At 39.4% G+C, this 26,392-nt stretch overlaps 1 protein-coding gene across 4 annotated transcripts in view; it reads left to right on the forward strand.

Moving 5' to 3' along the window:
- The window catches only part of COL14A1 (collagen type XIV alpha 1 chain), a 211,633-nt gene that overhangs the window by 69,556 nt on the left and 115,685 nt on the right, over positions 1 to 26,392 (forward strand). For 3 of the 4 annotated variants that reach the window (XM_021688762.1, XM_021688765.1, XM_021688764.1), the window contains 11 exons: positions 1,063 to 1,214; positions 2,607 to 2,736; positions 3,483 to 3,628; positions 6,579 to 6,708; positions 8,603 to 8,742; positions 14,441 to 14,567; positions 16,416 to 16,555; positions 17,049 to 17,181; positions 18,511 to 18,570; positions 20,141 to 20,292; positions 25,520 to 25,649. In XM_021688762.1, coding sequence (XP_021544437.1) covers positions 1,063 to 1,214; positions 2,607 to 2,736; positions 3,483 to 3,628; positions 6,579 to 6,708; positions 8,603 to 8,742; positions 14,441 to 14,567; positions 16,416 to 16,555; positions 17,049 to 17,181; positions 18,511 to 18,570; positions 20,141 to 20,292; positions 25,520 to 25,649 — 1,440 coding nt within the window. The remainder of the gene's footprint in view (positions 1 to 1,062; positions 1,215 to 2,606; positions 2,737 to 3,482; positions 3,629 to 6,578; positions 6,709 to 8,602; positions 8,743 to 14,440; positions 14,568 to 16,415; positions 16,556 to 17,048; positions 17,182 to 18,510; positions 18,571 to 20,140; positions 20,293 to 25,519; positions 25,650 to 26,392) is intronic. The other variant, XM_021688763.1, reaches the window with a different exon arrangement.

Genomic DNA, 26,392 nt, shown 5'->3' on the forward strand with positions numbered 1-26,392 from the left:
CCTTTGAGAATTTGGTTTTATTTCCTGCCTTCATTGTATCCAGGGTGTGGAATGATTCTATTTGGCTACATCTCTTCCATCATTCTCTCTGGACCAGATCTCTTAGGACTAGGTTTGACAGCCAAGCAGTAGTTACTTGAATACATTTCTCTGAGCTTTTAATGTGACTACTTTAAAGACCAATTTTTCCCACAAAAAAACTCTACCTGTGGTTGTTGATAGAGCATATAATATAGTCCCTGGCCATAAGTTAAGTGCTCAGTAACTATGTTTTTTTCTCATTAATATGGTTATTAAGGTTGCTTTGGATAAGTCCCTAGAGGATAAGAAATACTAAAGTTCTAGGACTTTGAACTTCACATGTCCCAAATCTTTTATAGAGTCATTTGTCTTAATATGTATATAACATACACAAAGTGCTTACATAGTGTCTAGCTTATAGTGAGCATTCAGTATATGTTATTTGCCTTTTCTTCTCTTTTTACTTTTAGATACTGGCCATTTGTTGAATTGAAGTCTTCTGTAAAGAGACTGTACCCCCTGATGCTTAAAAACACAGGCTCTTATATCAAAAACTCAAGTATCAATCTCAGCTCTGATACTTACTAAGTGTGAGACTTGGTCAAGTTGTTTAGCTTCATTGTGCCTTGGTTTTCTCACCTACAAAATGGGAACAATAATAGTAACTACTGAGAATTAAGATAATACTTCTAAAGAGCTCAGGAGAGTACCTTTAGATACACACGTGCTCAATCAATGTTGTGTTTCTGTTTTTGTTTTTTTTAATTATTCTATAGCAATGTGTTTAAGAGAGTTTTGGGGAGTCAAGGACTCTCTTATTTAAGTTTGTATCCTCAGAACCTAACATAGTGGTTGGTATGTAATAAGCACTTAAATGTTTCAGTGAACAAATATAGGAATGAATAATTGAATCAATTTGTCAAGAGATGAAATCTTAGAGGTAGCACAAAACCAATAGTCATTTCTGACTATTGGAGTTTCACAGGCTTATGAGAAGTAATTTTGGGAACGAGGTTCACTTAATGTATTTCTATACTTTAGCCTCAGCTCTTGCCACCATTGGGCCGCCTACAGAGCTGATTACTTCTGAAGTCACTGCCAGAAGCTTTATGGTTAACTGGACTCATGCCCCAGGAAAAGTGGAAAAATACAGAGTCGTGTATTATCCTGCCAGGGGTGGAAAACCAGAGGAGGTAATAAGGAGACGATATTTTCAAACTATTATTTTCACTCTTTCAAGTCTTCCACGGTAGTGAGGACAAGACAGAAATGCATGTATAAGGAGATTATTCTGTCACAAACATTTAAAATTCGTTGGACTGAAATATATTTCCAAGTGTCTACTTTATTCTCCCATCTCTCAGGTTATGGCATTCATACTTTCTCCTCCCATCTCTATCCAGTAACCCTCAGAATGAGTCATGTGTTCATTTCTAACACAACTTATTTTGACTTTTTTCCTTTTTAAAATTATTAAGTTCTAAAGCAGAAGGAATCAGTAGTTCATTATATGGCCAGAACCCCTTTTTCCTATTCATGTAGTCTTTCTTTTTTTTCTTTTTTTTTTCTTTTTTAAAGATTTTATTTATTTATTTGAGACAGAGAGAATGAGAGACAGAGAGCATGAGAGGGGGGAGGGTCAGAGGGAGAAGCAGACTCCCTGCCGAGCAGGGAGCCCGATGCGGGACTCGATCCCGGGACTCCAGGATCATGACCTGAGCCGAAGGCAGTCGCTTAACCGACTGAGCCACCCAGGCGCCCCTCATGTAGTCTTTCTACTTTGGGAGTGGTCTGAATTGTCTGCCTTATTGAAGACTGTGTGTTCCAAATTATGTGGTCATATAGTCCTCTAAGGTTTGAGATTTCTGGGACATTGGTGGAGATTAGTGCAACTGAGAAGCCATAATAAAGCATCTGTGGCTGGGCTTTTTCATGGTTTGGCCATCACAGGAGAGAACGCGTATTGAGAGATGATTGATTGGATTTTTCCCATTTCCTACCTTTGACATAGCAATCACAGGGAATATGTTAAAATGTGATGAAATCTCCCCACCCCTCGCCTTTTTTTTTTTTGAAGTGCAAACCTTTTGTTGTTCCAACCTTTGGTTGACCTCAGCATGTTTCACGGTATTCTTCCGTATTATGGCAAGATTTTTAATTTTTTTTTAAGTGTTCAAGAAGTAGAGCAGGGAAATTTAAATCATCTGGACTGAAAAAGAAGTCAGAGTGCTTCCAATACTTCTATCTTTTTCATGACTAATAAGTCTGTTAAATGCTTCCCAAAACTCCATGGAAAAATATCACATGTCAATTTTAAGTGCAGGTGGTTAAGATAACAATTAGCCTGGGAAAGACACTCTCCATCAGATATAACTTAATAAGGGACTTTTGGACATATTTCATAAAAGGTGCATCAATTCCCAGAGGAATTCAAGGAGAACTGACTGCCTCAGTGGAAAAGACGATGTGGCACAAATAAGAAGATATTGAATGATGTGTTCTTGCTAGAGATATTTTGCTCTTTGGTTTCAATTCTGCATGTCAGATATTCCATACTCTCATTCCTCGAACTGTTCTTTAATCAGGTGGTGGTGGATGGAAGTGTGTCTTCCACGGTGTTGAAAGGCTTAATGTCTTTAACTGAATATCAGATAGCAGTCTTCGCAATATATGCTCACACGGCCAGTGAAGGCTTACGGGGAACCGAAACCACACGTATGTATTGAGTTCTACCCCGCGTCTGACCTTGTACAGCATTGCTTAGGTGGCCTTTCTTAAGTTGGAATTCTGCTCAGGTTGTATTGATGGCCATCCTGAATCCAATTCCTAGGCAATGGTTGTGGTGCTCTATGTGATATGGGTCCATGTTGTAGTTGCAGTTTGCAAGTGCTGCATATTCAGAGGGATATTATAGACCTCTGCTTTGATAAGGAGAGAGCAACCTTGGTGATGAAGGACACAAAATATATGTACTCACTTAATAAGCAAGTATTTAGTGAATGTGTATTAGGAACTAATTTAACTACCGACTCATTCATGTCTCCTCATTGTGTCTGTGTGGATGGGTATATGTTCATTCACATATTTGTTCATCCAGCCACACATTCTGTCATTTACTAAGTGACCCAATGACTGTGTTTAATAGCTGCCTCATGGCAGACGCTTGGCAAGGGCCATAAAACAGTGGTCAGAATAGTCTCCTTGCTCTTGACTGGCTCCCAGAGAAACGTGCCCATCACTGTAGTGGGATATAAGAAACTAGAAGATGTTGTTCCTGCTTTTAAACATTCACTATGTTTGCCCTCCTGGAAGGGGTTGGCATGATTGTGTGAACATATTTAAGGATGAATATTATTTGAAAAGTAAACTATGTTTACTTAGTAGATAGTAACACCTAGATACTTTGAAATAGACAAGCATACTGATAAATGGCTGAACATTAATAAAAAAATCTCTTGCAGTTGCTTTACCCATGGTTTCTGATCTTGAACTATATGATGTAACCGAGAACAGTCTGAGGGCAAAATGGAACGCAGTGCCTGGAGCATCGGGATACCTGATTCTCTATGCTCCTCTCACGGAGGGTCTGGCTGGGGATGAAAAAGAGGTAACCACCTGCTGCCTACTAGAGTCCTAGAATCTTTGACTTCCTGAAAATGGCTTTTTTTAATTCTAAAAGTTAAATGTATAAAATTTAGAAAATTTACATTAGTTAAAAGGGGAAAATCACTTGTAATCCCCCCACCTAGAAATAGCTATTGTTAATATTTGCTTAAGTCCTTTTTAATGCATTTTTTTAAACACAGAAAATGGGAATGGTTTTGTAGTCTCCTGTTTTTATTTTGTTCATTGTGAATATCTTTTCATACCACTAAATACTATTTTATATGGTTGTTTTAAATGGTGCTATAGTATTACATTGTTTTTTTGTATCAGGGCATGTTTAATAAATTACACGTTATTGGGCATTTAGATAATGTGTTGAATAAATATGCTTTTGTGATCATGCTTAACATATAACTTTGCAAAGTTGTCAGATTATTTCCTTAGGATAAATTCCTAGAAATGGAGTTTATCTTTTCCAAAGGGCATGCAAAGGCTTATGCTAAGTATTAGCAAATGATTCTAGAGAAATTTGTTATAATTTATATTGATGTATGCAATTCACAGATGGTTGTTTCCCCATATGTACACTGACTTAGAAAGTTTTTTTCCTAATTTGAGAAGTAGAAAAATGGATTAGCATGGATTTTTTTTGCATTTTTTCCATCTTAAATGATGAATCTTTGACTTTCAAATGATTTATTTTAGGCTTTGTTTTTAATTTATAAGGAATGATTACTATAATATAGATATTCAAGGAATGATGAGGAAATATCTGTAACACTTGGGAGTGTTTGACTAGGCAGATAGAGTGGTCAAGGGGGAGTTCAGAACTCAAATCTTTACTATTGTCTAAACATTGTCTTTAACATTGCTTCTGGTGACAGAAATGTTTAGGGCCAAAAATATGGTGAATCTGAGTGTCAGGAACAGAGCATTGGTGACATGTTTTTGTTTGTTTGTTTTGTTTTCGCCTAATGTTTAGAAAGCTTTAGTTCATTTGGATTTAATGTTGATCTGAATTATTTTGGCAGAAGGGAGACAAAAAAATGAAGCTAGAAAGATGATCAGCTTCACCAAGAAGGAAAAAAATAAGAAAGAAAGTAATACCAGTTCACACCCAGCAGATCAGCAGTTTTTAAAGTTTAGTAATAACTGCATATTAGTGAGCATATGGGAAATAGAATTATTCATGTAAATTGGTATGTAAATTGGTACAGCTTCCTTGGAGAATAATTTGAAAGATATCATCAAGTTGAAGATATGTATAACCTTTTAAGGAATATATCATAAGGAAACCTCCTGCAAGGCTTTTTGGGATGCAAGCATTTGTTCAAAACACAATGTTGCAAACGATTGACATGTTCATCAATAGAGGGATGGAAAATAGCAGAATATTTACACAAAAGAATTCCATAAAGGAATTAATAATGTCATCTCTGTCCTGCCCATCAACATGGATACACCTTGAAACAGAAATATTGACAGAAAAAAAAGTTGCAAAAAATTATGTTGATATGATTCCCTTTATGTACATTGTTAAACATACAGAACTGTATGTTATTTACAGATATATACATAGTAGAAGTAAATAACTGGATCAGTAAGGGACACCTCAACATTAGGGTAGAGATAGGGAACAGAAAGAATGAGAAAGAACTTCTGTTTTATCTGAATATGTTAGCTCTTTTAAAAATAAGATCGGAAGACATTGGGAGGGTATGTGCTATGGTGAGTGCTGTGAATTGTGTAGGACTGTTGAATCACAGACCTGTACCTCTGAAACAAATAAAACATTATATGTTAAAAAAAAGAAGATAGTAGGAGGGGAAAAATGAAGGGGGGGAATCGGCGGGGGAGACGAACCATGAGAGACTATGGACCCTGAGAAACAAACTGAGGGTTCTAGAGGGGAGGGGGTTGGGGGACGGGTTAACCTGGTGATGGGTATTAAAGAGGGCACGTACTGCATGGAGCACTGGGTGTTATATGCAAAGAATGAATCATGGATCACTACATCAAAAACTAATGATGTAATGTATGGTGATTCACATAACATAATAAAATAAAATTTAAAAAAATAAGATCGGAAGTCAATATGACAAAATGTTCATATTTATTAAATTTGAGTGGTGGGTGCAACAGGGTGAATCACATTCATTTCTCTACATTTATTTTATATGTGTGGAAATATTTCAGAATTAGAATTTCTAATTTGACAATAACATTGGCACTTGTGTGATTGGAGACTGACTCTGGAGATATTTTTCTTCCTTCCAAAACAAAAATAAAACCATGCTGTCAGGCACTTGTCACACAACTGAGAATGTTGGCTAGTTTATTTGACTCCAAGGGTCAGAAAAGTCAGCCCAGAATCAAAAAGCAAATTGCCACGCTGGATGTCAAGGTGAAGGTGGATTGATCTCTTCTGCAACCTGGAAAGAACTTGCAGTCCAAGTGCATGGGCCCTTTTGTTGAATGGGGCAACAAAACTGGTCCAGCTCAGTCAGGCTTGAAGTGAAGACTGGGCACCCAGCCAAGGGACTGGTTAAAATTAGCCAGTGATGAGAGATGCCCACTTGGCTGTGTCCCCAGCTTGCTGACCTAGAGCTTATACTCTTTCTAGACAACATTTCTGACTCAGTTCCACCCACACTCTTCTGAGGACTAAATTTGTGACTCTGTTATTCTGGCTGAGATTACTACTTGTCCAGATGTGAAGCGTTATCCGAAAACAGCATGCATGGGTACGTTCAGTTTTGTATGGCCCCATGGCACCTGTTCCTAATATAAAATGACACCAGACAATGAAAAATTATGGCTGAAGCGTTTGAATAAGGGGTTGTGAGGACACAAAATCTTACTCCACGAAGTCTCACCTTTCCTCAGCCACACTCTGATCAACATGAATGGTACACATTGGCTAACGATCTGCTAACCTGTGTTCTTTTCAGATGAAAATTGGAGACACCCACACAGATATTGAATTGAGTGGGTTGATGCCCAATACGGAGTACACAGTTACAGTTTATGCCATGTTCGGAGAAGAGGCCAGCGATCCTGTCACAGGCCAAGAAACCACACGTGAGCGGCTCAGTCATTCAGAGGAAGTACTGAAACAAAAGCCCAAATACCTGTTGGGATTCTAAACTGGGAATACCGGCTTAGGTTGAAACCTCTTAGGAGCTAATTGTAACTTAAGAAAATGTGTATTTTATTTAGTGGCAGGAAATATACCAGTTGATTAAAAAAAGGAGGGGGATGGTCCTAAAAAAATGATGTCTGTGGGTACCTGTTCCTAGGACTGGCATTTTTATCCAGAAAGGAAACTAGACATCGTTCCACCCAACTGCTAAATTTAACTGAACTCCAGAAAAATTTGGAGCAAAGCGTACACAACACTTAAAATAATTATATTATTATTTTCTTTTCTCTCTCCTATGCTTTCTCTCCAGCCCCTGAAGTATTAAGAGAGTCACTAAACTCTATAGGCTCTTTATGGCCAAATAGTCAATATGTATTGAATGAGTGAAAAGAATTGGTCTTTTCACCGATTTTCACTTTTCGCTAATTGGGTGAGGAAGCATCGTACTTTGTGGCGATGGCTGACAACTGTTATTTTTTGTCTTCTAGGTATTTGCTTTGTTGGCTCTCTCAGCCCTCTATCACAGGCTCGTGAATCGATTGATTGATTGATTGCCTGGGTTTAACTCTAACTGCTCTTCTGTTCCTACTAACTGTGACCTTGGCCAAGTTACCTCAGTTTTATGACCTATATAATGGGGATATTAGAATCTCCTTGCAGGCTATTGTAAGGGTTTAATGAGAGACATGAGTTATAACGATCTGTTCCAGAGCATCTCAGACTCATAGAGCATGTGATAAACCTTAACAGTTGGTTGTACTATAAGCCTGTAAAAGCTCATGAAACTCAAAAATTATTGACAAATTTTAATCTGTTGAATCAGGAGAGGGCCCTTGAAGAAGTACAGAAAACTATGGAATTGACAGGAATCTGCAGAAATACTAATGCCTCTTCATATAATTTTAGAGCAACTGCAAAGTGTTCATTTTTACACCTTCCCACAAAGCCAGTGGGATTTATCCAGGGCAGGCCTTCTACTCATGGAGTCAACAAATATATATATTGAGAACTTGCTACACTGGGGATAAAGCCGGGAACAAAATTAATCCCTAATCCTCTGAGGTTACAATATATGGAGGGAGAGAGACAGTAGATCAATAAAATCACAATATAAGAAATAAACCAGGGACGGGAGTTGGGGATGGGGTGGAAGCATTATTTTACGGACGGTGATCCTGGAGGGCCTCAGTGGGAAGGTGACCTATGTTCAGAAACCTGAACGTTGGATGACTCAAGGGTTTTTGGCCTGAACAATAGGAAGGATGGCGTTTCCATTTGTTCAGAGGGAGAGATTGAGAGAGAAGATTGGAAAAGTTGGCAGGAGTCAGTAGTTCGGTTTGGGACAGGTTAAGTTGAAAATGCCTGGTAGATCCCCAAGTAGAGAGGACAGAGGCCATCAACCTCTCTTTACACGTGGGACATTGTGGAGAAGACCAGCAGAGTGATTTGCCAGCATCGAATGACAGTTGAATGAAATAGCTAAGATTTAATTTCAGGTGCCCTGGTTTTTGATCCATTAAGTTTCTTATTTATAGCAGGCTGTAATAATAGCATTGATCGGAAAAGAAAGACACAGAAAATGTACCTAAATCTTATTTATTTCTAAGCACGTGTAACTTATTAATACTATTCATTCCTTACAAGGAAAGTTTTTTTCTTTGTTAATTTGTTCGTTTTCTTTGTTGTAAGTTATTATCTGGGTAAAATTTTTCATATGTGAGTCGTTTAGAAATCAAAGATGCTGGGTTGGTGGGTTTTTTGGGGGTTTTTTTGGCTTCTTTAGGTGTATGTTATTTAACATTTTAATTATTTTCTATTCCACTTACTGCAAAGTGCCTTTAAGTCCACCAAGAAACCTGAGAATCTCCAATGTTGGCTCGAACAGTGCTCGGTTAGCCTGGGACCCAACGTCAAGAAAGATCAGTGGTTATCGAATTGTATATAACAATGCAGATGGCACGGAAATTAATGAGGTTAGCTGTGGATCACAATTTCTATTTTTTTTTTTTTTTGGTGGGTGTATGTTAGCTTTTTCTGGCTGCACAACCGATCATTCCCAAAACTATAGTGGCTTAAAACAATACAAATTGTTTATTTTCTCTCACAGTTTCTGCCAGGAATTAGTGCGTCAACTACTTGGATCTATATTTCTGGCTTGGGGTCACTCATGAGATCATTGCCAAATAGTGGCTGCTGATGATGTCATCACAATGGCTTTTCATTCAAATGTCTGGTGCCTGGTCTGGGAAGACTGGGTCCGCTGGGAGCCAGAGCAGCTCTCCGTGTCTCCAACTAGACTCTTTACAGGATCCCTCCAGCATGGCAGTTTTAGGGACTTGTTGCATGCTGGCTCAGGAGTGCCCAAACATGTGTCCGAAGAGACAAAGAGAAAGAGAGAGAGAGAGAGAGCACTAGGTGAAAGCTCTGTCACCTTCAGTTACTCAGAGAAGTCACAGAATAGCTAAGATTTAATTTCAGGTGCCCTGGTTTTTGATCCATTAAGTTTCTTATTTATAGCAGTACCTCCACCCCACGCAACTGGTAGGAGATATCACAAGTCCCCACATGGATTCAACATGAGGGGGAACACTGGTCCCACCTATGGTGAGAGGCAGGTGGGATGGGAGATATATGTTGATGTGGCCATCTTTGGAGTATATAGTCTGCCCCGGTGCAAGGAGGTGGGGAAGTAGGTATCTTCCTAGATGCTGTAAACTAGAATTAATGTCAGTGTAGTCCACTTTATCTCTCTGCTTTTGAGTAAACTACCATCTGAAAGATGCTAGTTAGATGAGTTAAATACAAAACTGAGTAATTCAAGTTTTGTGTAGGAAGATACTTTAAAATAGCAGAACTTCCTAGAACTCATGAAGATACACTATCTTATACTCAGTCACTAATAACTTCTTCACAAATAATAATTTCTCCACAAATTCCTTCCTTGGGAATATATTTTAACAGGATAGATAGCAAAGTTATTATTATTTTTCCTCAACTTGATCCAAGAAGTTAAGACCAAGAGGGAAATATGTTGGATTACATCACTTCTATTTTCTGACCAGATGAAGAAACTATTTTCATTTGCAGAGACAAACTGTTTCCTACAATTAAATCCAAGCAGTATTTTGCAGAATGCCCCCTCACATGGGACATTGGATAATGAATGCACAATACTGCACATTTGCTAATATTTGATATTTATATATATTGTGAAATCATCAGCACAAGAAATGTACTTAACATCCTGTTAACAACAGCTGTTGTGGCCTCTTATGGTATTTTAGGTTATTTGCCATTATAAAGAATGACCCCAGACTAATATATTTGTTGAGAACTACATGTGTTTTTTTGTAATGTTTTTCTTGGAGATGCCTTTGGCACTTGCTATTTCTAATTTGTATTATGCTGGGAAATTAGAAAACTATATTTGGTAAAACTGAATTTAAAACATGAGAAAATGGTCTATGAATTAAAATCTGAGAAAATTTTATTTGAGTAAAATACATAAACAATATGTGGTTTTACTGTAGCATTTCCAGTTTGACTGGTGTGTATATGTCTGTGTGTGTGTGTGTGTGTTCTTATTTCTTAATTCTTAACCATGCCGTTGAGACTAAATGTTGCTAGACAAATGTCTTTTGTCTAAGTGTAATATTACTTTGCCTAATTTTGGCATATATGATTTTAAGGGTGAGTATTCCTACTATATTTTGCTTTAACTTGTGTTAATTAAGCTTTTATTTACAGGCAATGCTGTAGTTAGGTTTTTAGGAAACTTCCAAAACATTCTGGAATGAACTTTAAAATGTCCCAACCAAAATCTACTTAGTTATGTAACCTGCCATTGATCATAAGCTTTTGCTTTTGACTCAATTTATATTTCTCTGATTTACTTCCTGTTCCTCCCATCTTCCCTCCTTCACTTCCTCTTTCTCCCTTTTGTCTTTTCTGTATTATCCCTCTCTCCAACTGCTTGGAGACCAAGGAAGAAAAATGAAACAGGGCACCCAAATGTCAGTGGTGATGATGGTGATGGCAGCTAACCCGTGTTGAGTGCTTACCTTGAACCAGCCACTGTTCTGAGAGTTTACAGAGAGCCCCTCATGCAACCCTTAGAGAAAACATGCTGAAAACATGGCTTGTCCAGCTGAGGACAGGGCCATCTCAGAGAGCATGTGCTGGGAGAGGATTTGGGGAAATGTGCAAGCAGGATGGAAAACTAAAGTGCTGCCATTTGAGTTTTATAAATGAAAGGCCAGTTTTTAGACTCAGACCCAAGTCCAGTTCCCGACAGCTATGACTCAACAAGAGAGCCCCGAGCGGAGCCCAGTCCCTTGTTCCTCATCAAGGACTCTTTCTTTATCCATCCCAGAATTAGACTGAAATTAAGCTTTTAGGCCAGAATGTTTGAAAATTTTTCAAAAATAGTTATATAACCATGAGATCATGGTCATTTGTTATCATTTTCTCAAATTCTTCTCCTACATCTTAAAAGTACTACCAACAAAATCAGTTCCAGAACTCAGTCTAAAACATAATATGACTAATAAAAATAGATTACACCTTAACGTTTTCATTTGATGGAATAAAATAATCAGTAGTTAATGCATAAAATATGGTCTGTTCAAAGTCAAATAATGCTTTAATAAATAAAAGAGATCTTTTCAACAGATATATATATATATATGTTTCAACATGTATGCTGAAAAGATATGTACGTATATACATATGTATCTATGTACATATATAAAAGGGGAAAACTGTGTGTGTATATACACACTTTTTCCCTTTTTGTCTCTTGGTGTACCAAAGAAAGTTTGATTTTTAACTGCTTTGTGTATGTTTGGTATCTTCATGAAATGCCTGTTTGTCACAGATTTGGGACTTAGAAGTCAAGGCATAACTACCCATTCCAGCTAATAGATTTATGTTCTGGAAGTTGGTTTAGGTCTTTAGGCCTCCCATTCCTTGTTTGTAAAATAGCTATTATAAATACCTAGGGTTTGGTGGGCGGAAGAAGGGGCTAAACACGACAATGAATGTGAAGTCCTTGATATGTTGTAAGTGCTCAGTAAACCCAGCTATTATAATCCAGAACAACAGAGGCAATATGTAAATATCATTTAGAAGAACATGTCTTGAACTCCTATTTTAAATACAGATTTGTCTTTTCTGTGAGTTTAATGAAGCCATACTGTGCATAGGATTTTGAGTCCTATAAAATACTTGTGTTGACGTACTGGGTACTAGCTGGTTTTCCATTGGCAAGTTCCTTAACTTTTCAGAGTCTCAGTTTCACCATCTTCAAATTAAGGGTAATAATTAGCTACTCTACAAGGTTGTGGACTACTGGTTAAAGGAACTAATACACAGGAAGCATGCAGACAATACCTAAACCAAAGTAAACATTAAATGCTAAGAATGACCTATAATATTATCAGACCCAGATTCAGAAGAAGATAATCAATATTTTCAGTTCACTCCTGTAACTAATACTCTGGCTTAAAATAATAATCCATGATTATGCAACCTGGGCAGAGCTCAGCAAGGACAGCTTGGCTCTGCTGATCCATGTGGTGTCAGCTGAGGTGACTCTTGCATTCATGAGGGAGCTTGACTGAGCCAGAATTTCCAAGATGACTTCACTTCTGTGTCTGGTATCTCAGCCAGGGTGGCTGAGGTTGGTTGGCCCTCTCTAGAAGAGTGGCTAAGGGTTCCAAAAGGATGAAAATGGAAGCTCCTTCCGCCAAGACTCACACTCTCTTTTTTTACCTGCATTTGATTTCTTAGCGATGTATATGGTTTCTGGATTGCTCTGAGTTCTAATGAGCCCGTTATTATCTGTCTTAAAAATGATCTTTGGTGCCTCCTCTGTTCACTCAAAAACAAATATAATTCAACATGCAGTACTGAAGAAGCTAAACAAGGTCCTGCCCTGGAGGGGCTTACCCTCTACGCAGGAGAAAATAAATATATAAAATAATCGCAGGCTGTGTTTGGTGCCGGGAGGAAACAAACAAGGGCAGTGTTAGGGGATAGCCCTACTGAGGTAGGTGACAAGAGAAACCCCCTGTCAGGAGGTAAAAGTTAAGCACAGTCCTGAGAGATGGCAAAGGTCTAGTTTTGAAAAGAGCTAGGATCCCAAAAAGCATGAATTGCATGTGCAAAGGCCCTGAGGTGGGAAAGACACTACCTGAGAGGTCAGTGTGGTTGGAGCCCAGTGGGTGATTCATATTATGGCAAGAGAAAGAGCACTGCTCCAGATTATGCAAGACCAAGAGGTCATCACAGGATGCTTGGTTTTGATTTGGAAGGCAACAGAGGTAGCCAAGGAAGGTTTTAAGTAGGACAGTGACACATTTTATATTTTGGTAAAGGTCACATTGACTTCCGTGAGCAAATCCATACAGTAAGCTTAGTCAACTTCCCCTTAACCTCAGGTGCTATCAAGTTTAGTCATTGATAGTATTGTAAATAATGGATCTTATTGATATTGCTCTAAATACCTCTTGAAAACATTTTAAATGGTATCTTTTTTTGGCAGAGTCTGCTATCAGGTAAGTAGGTTCATTTCTTCCATTCCTCAGCATCTTATTATTAAGTGCCTCCCTTACAGGGGTTTTGGAAGGGTTAATCGAGAACAATGTACAGAAAATGCTTAAGTCAGGCACCATTTACTTGGTCTAGAATATGCCCCCAGTGCTATGTAGCTCAGAGGCCCAAGACCCAAACTTTCAGTGATAAAGCTGTGTGTGTTTTTTCTCTTCATCAAGGATGGCTTTGCTCAGGGCTCTGTGTTCTAAATCCTGCTTCCATTTCTCCTTACTTTATGGTTTCTCTCTCTTTTTTTTTTTTTTAAAGATTTTATTTATTTATTTGAGACAGAAAGAATGAGAGACAGAGAGCATGAGAGGGAGGAGGGTCAAAGGGAGAAGCAGACTCCCCACCGAGCAGGGAGCCCGATGCGGGACTCGATCCCGGGACTCCAGGATCATGACCTGAGCCAAAGGCAGTCGCTTAACCAGCGGAGCCACCCAGGCACCCTTACTTTATGGTTTCTTTCTTCATTCTTTGCTGTTCCCTTTCTAATCCTTCCTATACCCTGGGTCCTTATCCTTAACACTTCATCCCTTATGTACTCTAAAGAGATTGGTACATATTTTTCCCAAATAAATCTCTCTGTGGAAGATAAAGGAATATTTCAAATGTTTACTACGATCTTTGGTGTGAATATCCCCTGATTCTTCCCCTGCATGGTTGCTCATCTGGGTAGCTCTTACAGGAGTTATTGTGTGATAATTCATCATGGGTCAGGGAGCCCAGGCAGTGAAGCCAAAAACTGGCTGCTCCTAGCAGATCAGGCTGGAAACATTATATTTATTTCTGGTAGCATTGTCAGGTGTGTGCACTTTCCCTTCTAGATCTTTAATGAGTGGAAATAACGTTGTTTGCAAAGATGTCCTCAGAATTAACGGAGAGGTAATCTATTTAAAGGTGAAGATTAGAATTGTGTAATACAGAAGCTGACTGATTCTAGAATTCAGTAATATTTTGGAAGTCTTTATAGCTCTGCTGCCAGGCCCAGTAAACTACAGACAATAAGAAAATGCCTTTTGTTTCCTGTGTCTGGAGAGTATTGGATGTAGCTGGTCCGACTTCTCTGTTTTGCAGGTTGAAGTCGATCCTGTTACTACCTTCCCTCTGAAGGGCTTGACGCCGCTCACGGAGTACACTGTGGCCATTATCTCTATCTATGATGAGGGGCAGTCGGAGCCTCTGACTGGAATTTTTACCACGGGTAAGCCTTATTACGGTTTGGAAGTTTCCAAGAGTAACTATATAGAAACCAGAAGCTGGAGCAGCTTCCTCAACTGTGATTTTGAAGAGATTGCATTTTGATCTTTGTGTTGTATTATTATTATTTTTAAAGATTTATTTCAGAGAGAGAGAGAGAGCACACATGCTCATGTGGGGGGGAGGGGCAGGGAAAGAGGGAGAGAGAGAATCTCAAGCAGGCTCCCCACTGAGCACAGAGCCCAAGATGGGGCTCCATCTCATGACCCTGAGATCACGACCTGAACCAAAACCAAGAGTTGGATGCTTAACCGACTGAGCCACCCAGCGCCCCTACATTGCATTAACAACTGAACAATTAGGTGACTAGAATGTGTACTGCTTCATTATTTTCTATCAAAGCAAGGGAAAGAGAGGAAAGATCATCTAAATTCAAAAGGTCCCAGTTAAATAAATGTGTGTACTCTTCTATTCCTAATCTTACACCATTTCTTTTGTTCTATGGGTCTAAAAATTTCACAGCTTTCTTCTGTTTTCATATGCATGTATGTTAAGTTGAACTTCCAAAATTGTTGATACCCAACAATTTTTTGACCTGCAAGAATGACAGTTTCATAATATGTAACCTAAGACATCAATCTGTAGCCAATAATATATTCATGCAGCCTGATATATTAATACAACAATATGGAATCTTTTAAATACTAAAATAAAAAACATAAGGCATGACTGCATGATTTTCCTTTTCTGTATATACTCTGTAGTCAATAAATACAAAAATTTTTTGCCTCTTGGTGGCAACAATTCTATTGTTTGCTTTCTGAACTTAACATTGCTTTGCTTGGGAAAACAATTGAGTGCTATACTGAGGACAGGAGGAGCTATTTTGGAGAGAGAAGAAATATGCTCCATTGAGAAATAATGTTGACAGAAAAAAGTTCAGTAATTCCGCAAAACTTCCTGAGGGCTAACTCCAGTGGGATTCTCCTGGTGTCCTGTGAAAGAGTTTTAAAATCTCTAATTTCAGGGCGCTTGGGTGGCTCAGTGGGTTAAACGTCTGCCTTCGGCTGAGGTCATGATCCCTGAGTCCATGATCCTGGAGTCCCGGGATCAAGCCCCATGTCGGGCTCCCTGCTCAGTGGGGAGTCTGCTTCTCCCTCTCCCTTAGCCCTTCCCCCTGCTTGTGTTCTGTTTCTCTCTCAAATAAATAAATAAAATCTTTTAAAAAATAAATAATAAAATCTCTAATTTCAAGTAATAAAAATCAATGACTGAGAATGACTGACACACAGTTGGATGTCGGGCTCTTGTACATCCCTGAAGTATGAAACTGTGGAAGGTCTGATGAATCATCTTTCACTTCCGATGGCACCCATATGTAGAAGATTAAAAGGATGTCAGGTTCTTCTTTAACTTATTACAAGGGGATAATTTAAGCACAAAAGCAAATAAAACTAACAGGGACATCTCCCAGACCTTGAGGACACCAATTTGTTAATTTCCTCAACATAATGAGAAAATAATATCTTGGTAAACTAATGAATAGGACACTCTTACTTTTTATAGTTCGTGAAAAGAGCCAAATAGAGAATCTAAGAGTTCTGGAAATTACTGGAAGACTTTAAAAACTGTGCTGTGTCCATGGTCTTCCTGATTTATACCGTGGGTAAATGCTGGCTGCAGAAACTTGAGGTCCCACTGGGCTGATGGGCATGGCTTTCTCAGCTTCCATGTGCTTTCCTAAAGCCAGGGGTTCCTCAGAGAGCCTTCTTCCCACAGCCCTGGGAGCTGCTTGAGTTTGGCTTCCTTGCCTTCTCCATTCTCTGACAAAGTCTCCTTCCTTGGCTCACAGAGGAGGTTCCAGCCCAGCAATACTTGGAAATCGATGAGGTGACGACAGATAGTTTCAGAGTGACCTGGCATCCCCTTTCGGCTGATGAAGGGCAGCACAAGTTGATGTGGATTCCAGTCTATGGTGGGAAGACTGAAGAAGTGAGTTGTCTGAAATAGACTGAAAAGCAATCTGGAGCATTTTCTCTGGAAGTTGGATACCCACTGCACATTTGAGTTAGTCTTCACTTTAGAAGAGATTGAGAATCCCAGAAGTAATTAATATTTTGCCTGGCATGGAGTTTTATAAATGTCAAATCATATGATTTTTCTAAGATTAAAATGGTATTTTTTTGGCTAGGGTCTTCGTCATATATATAATATATTTTCAGGTCCTTTGACTTTCATAAATGACATTGAATAAAAAAAATTTCAGCTGGTACTTTTGCAATATTAATAGCTTGTTTGTTGAGGGAATGGAAAGGAATTAGGTCTCTACTTTGAATTTAAAATCGAATTCAGTGGCCCTGGAGTTCTTTATGCTTAGTTGTTTCTTGCTTATGCTCAGGATAACTTTTTCTCCTTTTTATTATTTTTTCTTAACTTTCACTGCTATTCCAGTAAACCCAATTACTAAGCACCAAATGCTTTTCAGGTTCTCCTAAAAGAAGACCAAGACTCACATGTTATTGAAGGCCTGGAGCCCGGCACTGAATATGAAGTGTCGCTCTTGGCCATAATGGATGATGGGAGCGAGAGTGAGGTGGTAACCGCTGTGGGGACCACACGTAAGTGTCAGTCTGGCTGAGGGGACTTCACCAGTGGCCACCATCCATTCTGATACCCTCCCCCGCCCACCTGGTTGCCTGCCCATCCACCTTATTCCTGCCTACAGAGGCTTCCATTTCTCTATATCCCCCAGAGTTCTTCATGTGCCCTCACCTTTTTAATGAAACAGCTATGTGAAGCATATGAGAATCCTAGGCTATCACCATAAAGGCAGAGACCATATCTGTCTTGTTCACCATTATGTCCTCAGCAGTAGCATAGTGCTTGTTATATTTTAACTGTGCAATAAATACTTGTTGAATGGACGGATGGATGGGTAAAATAATTTATAAGTGAATAAAGGAGCGAACAAATAAGCTGAGGGCAAGCATGTCCAAGAGCTTTTGGAATTTCCCAAGTCAATCTTGGTTCCAAGAATCTTGTATAAAATGCACTCGCTGATTCATTCATCCCTTCATTTTTTAAATATGAGCTATTAACCGCATATTAAATTTTCTTTGATGAGGTTCCGTGGAATCAGATTCTGAGACAGAAAATTGCATCCAGAAGGTTAATTGAAGACTGTAGTTGGGAGATACATCTGTAAGGAAGTAAGGATGGCAGGATGAGGCATAGGGAGAAGCTCAAACTGAGCCTTTGGCTAATTCCATGAGGAGTTCTGGACCTGGGATGACCCTCCGCAGTTGTCCCAAACTGAGTCAATGAGGCTGAGCCTTTGTATCCCTGCATCTCCAGTATTTGGAGGTGGGCCATCCCATAACAGAGTCTGTGACCTCGGGGGGGGCAGTTCCCAGAGCTCTGAGCCATTGGCAGCCAGTATTCCAGAAGCTGGTGATGAATGTGTTGACCCTGAAGAGGGGGCTCTGGGCAGAGAACCACACAACTGCTCCAATGCGCTGGTTGCCCAGGGTGAATACACGACATAGAAAATGCACTTATTCTCTTCCTTGGTGGTCTTGTTTGGCTGCCCTTTCACAGCATGATCTACAGCACTGTTTATTTTCCTTTAATTACCGTGGTTATGCCCCATTTCACAGTAACAGGAGGTTTCACAAAGTTATATGTGTAATTCAAATGTTTATCTGAAGGCTAGTATCTGTGATTAGAAACATTCACTTCTTTGGGGTTCAGTTTCCTTATCAGCAGAATAGGTATCACGTCTGCTTTATTTACAGCTCATTTCTTCTTTCTTGCAACCAGATTCAAGGTGGTTGGGAGAAACAAGTGAGATAATATAGGTGAAATTTTCTTTGAAAACTATAAAATGCTATACACAAACGTGTAGTTATGATCATTTCAGAATTTTAAAGTAATGAGTATTTTTTTAGTTGACAGTTTTTGGACCGAACCATCTACGACCATAGCCCCCACCAGACCTGTGACGTCAGGTAAGGACAAATAGAATTTGTCCCCATTTACCCATAAGAAAAGTTTGATTTAAACAGAAGTTATGTTGTCCCAGTTTTATTTATTTTACATTATTATTTAGGAATGGGGCCTTCCAATTCAAATTTTATTCCTCTTAGAACCTCTCAACCTTTCCTTAGCCCTAAATGCCAATGAGTCTTTGGACTTCACTGTGACATCTCTACCTATTCCATCTTTGTTTTGGGTTCCTATTTAGTCTTTCAGAGAATGTTCACATAGCACAGCCCAGGACTTTATTCCTTCTCTTGATTACAGTGACTTCTATTGCCGTCTGTTGAGAATTACTCACATCATGGTGTCCTTGCATTTCTGTGGGTAACCGAGACCTGGCTGGTCTAATGGGCTTCCCACCTCAGCTATTTTCTCTTTCAACTTAACTTCCGCCTCCCTCACCCCCATTATGATACACCTTCCAACTAGCTGTCAGAGTCAACTAGGTGAAACACAAGTTTGATTATACCGCTTTTTTTCCCACCTAAAACCCTCAGTGGCTCTCCATCACCCATTCATTCATTCACTGATTCATTCATTCTCCAGTTAATCTTTATCGAGCCCTTCTTTAGCACAGTGCCCCAAATCTCTTTATCATAACATCCAAGATCCTTCTGCTTTTCTTCTTGGACTCAGCCATATTTTCCAAGCTCTCCCATTTCCTCCTGCCATCTAGAACTCCTAGCCCTGAAGGTGAGACATTGTCTCTCATTCCCACTACCTGGTACCCTCCCCCCAATTTTGCCTGCTAAATGTCACTCTCTTCCCTCCTCTGTGACTTTTACTATTTTTGTTAAGTGTTCATCCCTGTGTATCTCAAAGGCCTAACACAGTCTGACATAAAGGAAACACTCAGTGAATGTTTGCTGAGTGAATGGATGAATGAAGAGAAGAAAGAATCACTGGAGATGGACAGAGTGAAATGAAGTCAGATGGGATAAAGGAGGGAGCCAGCATCTCGGGAGAGGAGAAGGAGTGTGTCAGAGAGCATGGGTGAAGGAGTTTGGACAGATATCAGAGGAAGGATAATATCCACATGGGCTGAATGGATAGAGGCAGCCATGGTGAGAGATGTATGCTTTGAGTGACAGGTGTTGAAATAGAAATGAGGGAACAAATGAATAGGATGTATGTTGGATGCTGGATCATACACTGAGGCTGACCCCATCTGGTCCCTCATTTTTGCTTCTCCAGCAGAGCACTGGTGGGAGGTGTTCGTGGGCATGCTCCCCTGGAGGTTCCCCTTGCCCAAGGACTTCTCCCCAGTTCCCTTTACTTATATATATATATATAGTTTTGAGGGGTCCATGGTCCACCTTGTAAGTATCTCTTAAACTCATTTCTATCTGCCACCCGTAGATATGATGCCCACCCCCACCCCTGCCATTAACCACTAAAGCTGAATTGTTCTTCATATGACTCTACATTAGAGAGATATATTAAGTGATATTTGTTGCCATGTCCGCAGACGGTCTCTAGAGCTCATTTTGGAATATGATGGGTTAAAAGTTCTTTAATCCTTGGTTGTGCTTATTCCAGTTTTCCGAACAGGAATCAGAAACCTGGTTGTAGATGACGAAACCACTTCTAGCCTGCGGGTAAAATGGGACATTTCAGACAGCAGCGTGCAGCAGTTCAGGGTGACCTACCTGACTGCTCAAGGGGACCATGCGGAAGAAGTGGTAGGAACGGTCTGTATATGTACAACTGCCTAGAAACCATGCAGTTCCCTGACTAACAGAGCTTATGAGGCTGTCTCCAGAGATCCGTGCAAACTGGACTGCTCATTTCTTGGTGACTCTACCATCTCCAGAAACTAATCTTTTCTGTTCATGCAGACTTCACTACTGGCTTCTTGATGACCTTTCTATCTCCAAAACTAGCTCCACATTCGACTTGCTTCAAATTGAGCAAGCTTCTGAACCTTGTCTCCCATGCTGCTTCTGCTGCCCTGACAATTCGTTAGAGCACCAAAGTTGGGTCATACGTTGTCCACTGCATACCGTCACTGTGTGTATATACAGTTGACCCTCGAACAACACGGGTTCGAATTGCGCAGGGCCACTTATATGTGGATTTTTTTGATAAATACAATACAGTCCTGTGTATGTATTTTCTCTTCCTTGTGATTGTCTTGATAACATTTTTTTCTAGCTGACTTTATAGTAAGAATACATCATGTAATACATACAACATACAAAAATATGTGTTAATCAACTATTTACACAAATCGGTAGGGCTCTTGTCAACAGAAGGCTATTGGTAGTTAAGTTTTAGGGGTGTCAAAAGTTATACATGGATTTTGGACTGTGCAGGGGCTCACCAGCCCTAATACCTGTGTCGTTCAAGGATCAACCACACACATATATAAACTTCTAACATATAGACTTTTAATATATACACATATACTAAACTTCTTTGCCCTTGGGAATATGATTAAAAGTTTCTATGCAAAGCATGCATGAAAGGTTGTCTTTATATAGTTGAAGTGTTCCTAATAAGAGAGCATCCATTAATACATAGTTATGTTTTTCACTGACATCAACTCATTTTCGGCAGTTCTATAGTCATTTCTAACTTATTCTTAAATCTGACTGTTTCCCTAAGGGGATTTGGATTTTTATATGCTGAGTTTTCTTTGTTTCATCTAATTTGTTTTTTTATATTAGAAACCTGGGTACACTTTGAGTCATGGCCTTCCCGTGTTTTCTTAATTGACACCATATCATTCCTTTTATTCAAGAACATGAACATTGTTTCCTGGACGTGCTTCCTATCAGACCAGATAACTCCAGTTTGCATCTAAAGGAAATTTTTCTTTTTAGTCATGGACAATGCCTTCTTTAACCTCATTACTTGTATTTCTTGCCCCCTGCTGCATTATTTTGAGACACTCTAGGAAAGACATCTCCAAATTCATTATTGCTCAATGAATAACATTATTATCCTTTGTTCCTCCTCCTTACATATAAAGCCTTTGATGAAAAATTATTTTCATTTATGTGCTTACATAAACAATTATTTGAGCCTAAAATTGTCTCAGGAAAGTATTTAATTTCAGGCTGATAGAGGACTTGTTACAGAGCACAACGATACCCTTCGGAATAAGTCAGGTGCACGGTGAATAACCAGAAGGTCCATGAAATTGGTCTGGGGTGCTTTTAGAAGGTTGATGGACACTTAAACAAATTAAATTGAGTTATAAATTCACTCAGATCATACATTTCAAATGACCCACGATTGAAAAATTCAAAATAAGATTGTACTTAACAATGGTAACTAGGGACATAATTTGGATGTTTCATTTGCCCTGTTATTGTCCCATATTTTAATTTAGTTCCTAAAAATGAGACCCATAAAAACTTCCCAGAATAAGAGTTTTGTTTTTTATTTCTACTCTTTCCAAGAAACATATTAAGCTTCTTGCTAAATTATCTTGCAACTTGGGAAGACTAACAATTTAATCTCATGCATGTACTTGTAAGTTATGCAAGGTAAAATAATAATAATATTTACTTTGGGTTGTCTCTAGATAATATTCCCTTTATTAGTTTCTTTCATTTCACACTGTTTATTTTGAAACACTTGGACACCTACATGAAGGAAAAAAAAGATCAAAAGTCTGAAACACACATGTGGCCCCAGTTAAGCAAACCCTTCATAAAAATGAAAAATATTGATAAATTTGGTGGTGATTATTTACTGTGCAGAAGTGTTTTTGCTAAACCGAAGAAAGTACTGTGGAATTTTAAATATCAAGCTCCTCTACCGAATTCCACTTGAATTGGATTTGTACACACTTAATTTACAGGCATATTTTCAGGGACCCAACTGAGGATTAATTGAGAATTCATATCTCAGTGTTTAGGAAATGTTACTTCTACATAAGTGTATTATTATTATTAGAGACAGAAAGTGGGTGCATCTAGATTTAGATTATAAAACAAAAATAGGGAGGTGGTTGCAAATCTGTAACAAAATTCAAAGGCCTTGAACTCCCAACACCAAATGAGTATCTTTAAGTAATAATGCATGACAGAGAAAGGCAGAGAGCTAAAGCACATTATAAAAGTGAGAAAGTTGTGTCCAGTTAAGAGAAATGCCTCTTACCATCTTACCAAATTTTCCTTAACTATAAAAGCTCATTAGATTTGCTTGAGGAAATGATCAAATGAGAGCATCGTATTCGTCTGTAACATTAGTAAACAAAGTAAAACTTCAGTATATGGAAAACAAGGAGAATTCAATTTCCTTTTCCAATCGAGTAAGTGAAGTATTCATATACTTGCTAAACCTAATCAAATCTACCAAATATTTCCAATAAAAAGCTTTTGAACTTGCAGAAAGTAAAGCTACTTGACCGGCAATGACTTTGCCCTGAATTTGTTGTCAGGGTATGGAGGTCTCACACTTCTTTATTTGTGAAAGGCTGATCAGGATTTCAGACTTTTCTAGAGCCTAGATGTCAACATCCATAACCATGACCTGAATTCTGATTTGCAAGAAATGTTCCAGGACACGTATACTCAGTGTGTGGCTCTGTCTCCTACAAGATAAGTTCGGATAGTAAGATTAAGCTTTTAGAAACATTTATAGCGATTTGACGATCCTGCAACATCCAAGGACATGATCATTTTTTCCAGAAATTTTGTTTTATTGTATTTTATAAAAATATTAGTCTTCAATAGATTGGAGTTAAAATGGCAGCGCCAAATCTACCCAGCCCCCTACCACAGATAGCATTTGACTCACTGTCTAGACACAGTTTTATAAGGTGGGAACACAATGAGATGCAGGGAACCCTATTTCTACTGATGGGATCCAGGCTGCTCCGAACAGCTTTGGACAATAATGGAGCCAGACATGAAGTTCCATTTCTAAAAGAAAATTTAAAATGTGAAAGTTCACTGGTTAGATTTGCATCTCATTTAATCATAAGCATCTTTTATAGAACTGTTTTATAAACAAAACTGCCATCTGCTGTGATCTGCTGCATCTGTTTTTAGTAAGAGCCCGTCTTTACCCTGCTCTGTGCAAATAAGCAGAGGCCAAGCAGAAGGAACTTTGCATTCCCAAGAGGAGATTTACATTTTATTCTTGGAAATGAATATCATTAGGGTAAAAAGGTTCAAGTGGTGTAGCCACATGGAGCAGGGTGTAGTGGTTAAAGCAAGGCTCAGGCTAGATATCCTGGATTTCAGGATGGCTTCTTTACGCAATAGCTGTGTGGGCCTCAGTTTCCCCGTATGTAAAATTCATGTAAGGTTACTCCTTACCTCAAAAGGTTGTGGTGAAGAGTAAGTGAATTGCTATATTAAAATTCTTAGGGTAGCACCTGGCGCGTAGTAATTGCTGGGTAAAAGACTATTATTATAAACCACAGCAGTACTTCCTAACAAGCTCAGTGATTCCTCCAAAATGGCACTACTGCTTTCAGAATTCCACCGTCTAAATGTGATTTATTCCAAGCCCGTGCATTTCTCAGTTTGAGAGATGACCTTATTTAAGGAGTATCAACATGGGTGGTTTGCTAAACAGACAGCTTGGACCGAATGCCCAGGCTCTGTGTTTCGAAGGAGTTCTATTTAAAAGAAGTGCCCTGAAGGAAGCTACATTGATGGGGTAATGCAAGTCAGGGCAACCCCTGTTCTTCCTTTACCTGTCCTTAATGCCAGGCTTATCTAACTCATTCGAGAATAAAGCAGAGCTCTTTAAAAAAAAAAAAAAATCTTCCTCCCGGGTCCACATCCATACAGCCCTGTAGTATATTTCAGTGTCCCTTTCATTCAAGGAGTAAAATCATACTAATTCAATATAAAATCACCTAATTCAGACTTCCTTTTTAACAGTACATTTTAGAAAATTGCTTTTAGAGCTTAGCAGTATCTTAGCAACAGCTGCTTCTGGGTTCAACTCGAGGCTTCCTAGGGCTTATTCCATGATTTATAGGTCTCTTCCCTCATCCAGAAGTAGACAGCACAGCCCTTTGCCTGCTGGCATTTTACCCAGCCCTTGAATCAGAAAGCATCTCCAGCGGTCCCAGTCTTGTGACTCCTTGAAACACGTTTGGGTCAGTTCTTAGATCTTACTTAGCATTTTTCCAGCCATGATTAAGTTCCTCAGATGGCCCAGAGATGTGCCAGCATCTGACTGCAGAAGCAGAGGCAGAAAGGCTTGTGGTTTTAACATTGAGAACATGTGGCTTTTCTGGTCCATATGCTCTTTGGGGGGATACCAGAATTTTCACTACTGAGCCACGTGGCGTGTTACACTGATGCTTGTGCAGTGTGGACCTCACCCCTGCATTTCCGTTTTTGTAGCCTTGAGAGGTAGAGTGATGGTGATTTCAGATTGAGGAAGACATCTCCGTTTAGAAATAAAAAAGCTGCCTCCGTTTTTAGTCCTACTGCTAACTCTGTTTTGCTCTGGAAAACGCGGATTTAATGTGTGGTTCTATTGTTCTTGGCTACTTTCCATTCTTTTCTAAAGTGCTGGGATTGGATTATGTCTGAGAGAGTAAAGAATGGAAGGCTGAATTTTCAAGAGGATACTTAAGTGGAATAAAAAATGATAAGCAGGCTGGGTTATAGAATGAACCCTCCTAAGCTATAAACACCTGCTTTCCAAATAGATGATGATTCTCACTTCTGGGTACTTTACAAATGCTGAAAAGATGTTGAGAGAAGAGGATTCCTCAGAGCCTAATTGCTTCAAATTTAAACCTGCTTTAGAGGTTATAAGCTGAGGGCTGCTGTGAGGTGAATTCCAGAGAGAAATGCTTTTGCACGCATGCCTCTTTTTCTCAAGCACATTGCCTTGCTTCTGATTATTTCCAAGTCCCCATAGTCCTGCTCCATTAGTAAAACAACAGGAATAAAGGTCTTAAGCAGCACCATGGTCCTTTGTTTTTCTCTTCAGGTTATGGTGCCTGGGAGCCAGAACAATCTCCTTCTGAAGCCTCTGCTTCCCAATACCGAGTACAAAGTCACGGTGACTCCCATCTACGATGATGGAGAAGGTGTCAGCGTCTCTGCCCCTGGAAAAACCTGTGAGTGAAGCCTTCTCTCTGTGCCTACTAGCTGACTAATTAATTGAAAATGCCCATCCCCTGCAATGTGCCCCGAAAGCCACAGTGGAGTGTGGTGAAAAGAGCAAAAGAGATTGAGAGACAGAAAAATCTGAATCCTGTCTCCACCCAGGCAAGCTGTATGGCTTTGGGCAAGGTGAGCAAGCTGCTCTGGGCTTCAGTTTTCTCGTGTGTAAAAGCTAAGATTTAACAAACTACGTCTTCCTCTTCCAACATCTAATTCATCACAAGTCCTGTTGATTTTCCAAAATGTGTTCTACGGGCCAGTCCTCTTTTGTCTTCATCTGACGGCTCCGCCCTGATCCACGCCTTACTCTCTGTCACTAAAATGAGCGCTTCCACTCTTTGATCCTTCACTCTCCTCCTGGCAGCCCGAGAAGCTTCTCAAAATACCAATCATCTCATGTCAGAACTCTGTGTCAAGTCTCCCAATGGCCTCCCGTTGTACTCAGGATAAAATCCAACATCCTTCCCGTGGCCCTACAAGGTGCTCTAAGACCTGGACCCCGCCAATTTCCTTAATCTCACCTCCTAACAAGCGTCCCAGCCATACCTCCTTTCCTGCTCTTCACTGGACATTTTAAGCTTGTTGCTGCCTTAGGACCGATGTACTATTCCTCCCATACAGAATATCCTTCCCCAGATGTCTGCATTTGGGGCTTTTTCTTGCCATTTTGGTTCCAGCTCAAAGTCACCTCCTCAGG

The sequence above is a fragment of the Neomonachus schauinslandi genome, chromosome 4, assembly GCF_002201575.2.
Source record: "Neomonachus schauinslandi chromosome 4, ASM220157v2, whole genome shotgun sequence".
Lineage (NCBI taxonomy): Eukaryota > Metazoa > Chordata > Mammalia > Carnivora > Phocidae > Neomonachus > Neomonachus schauinslandi.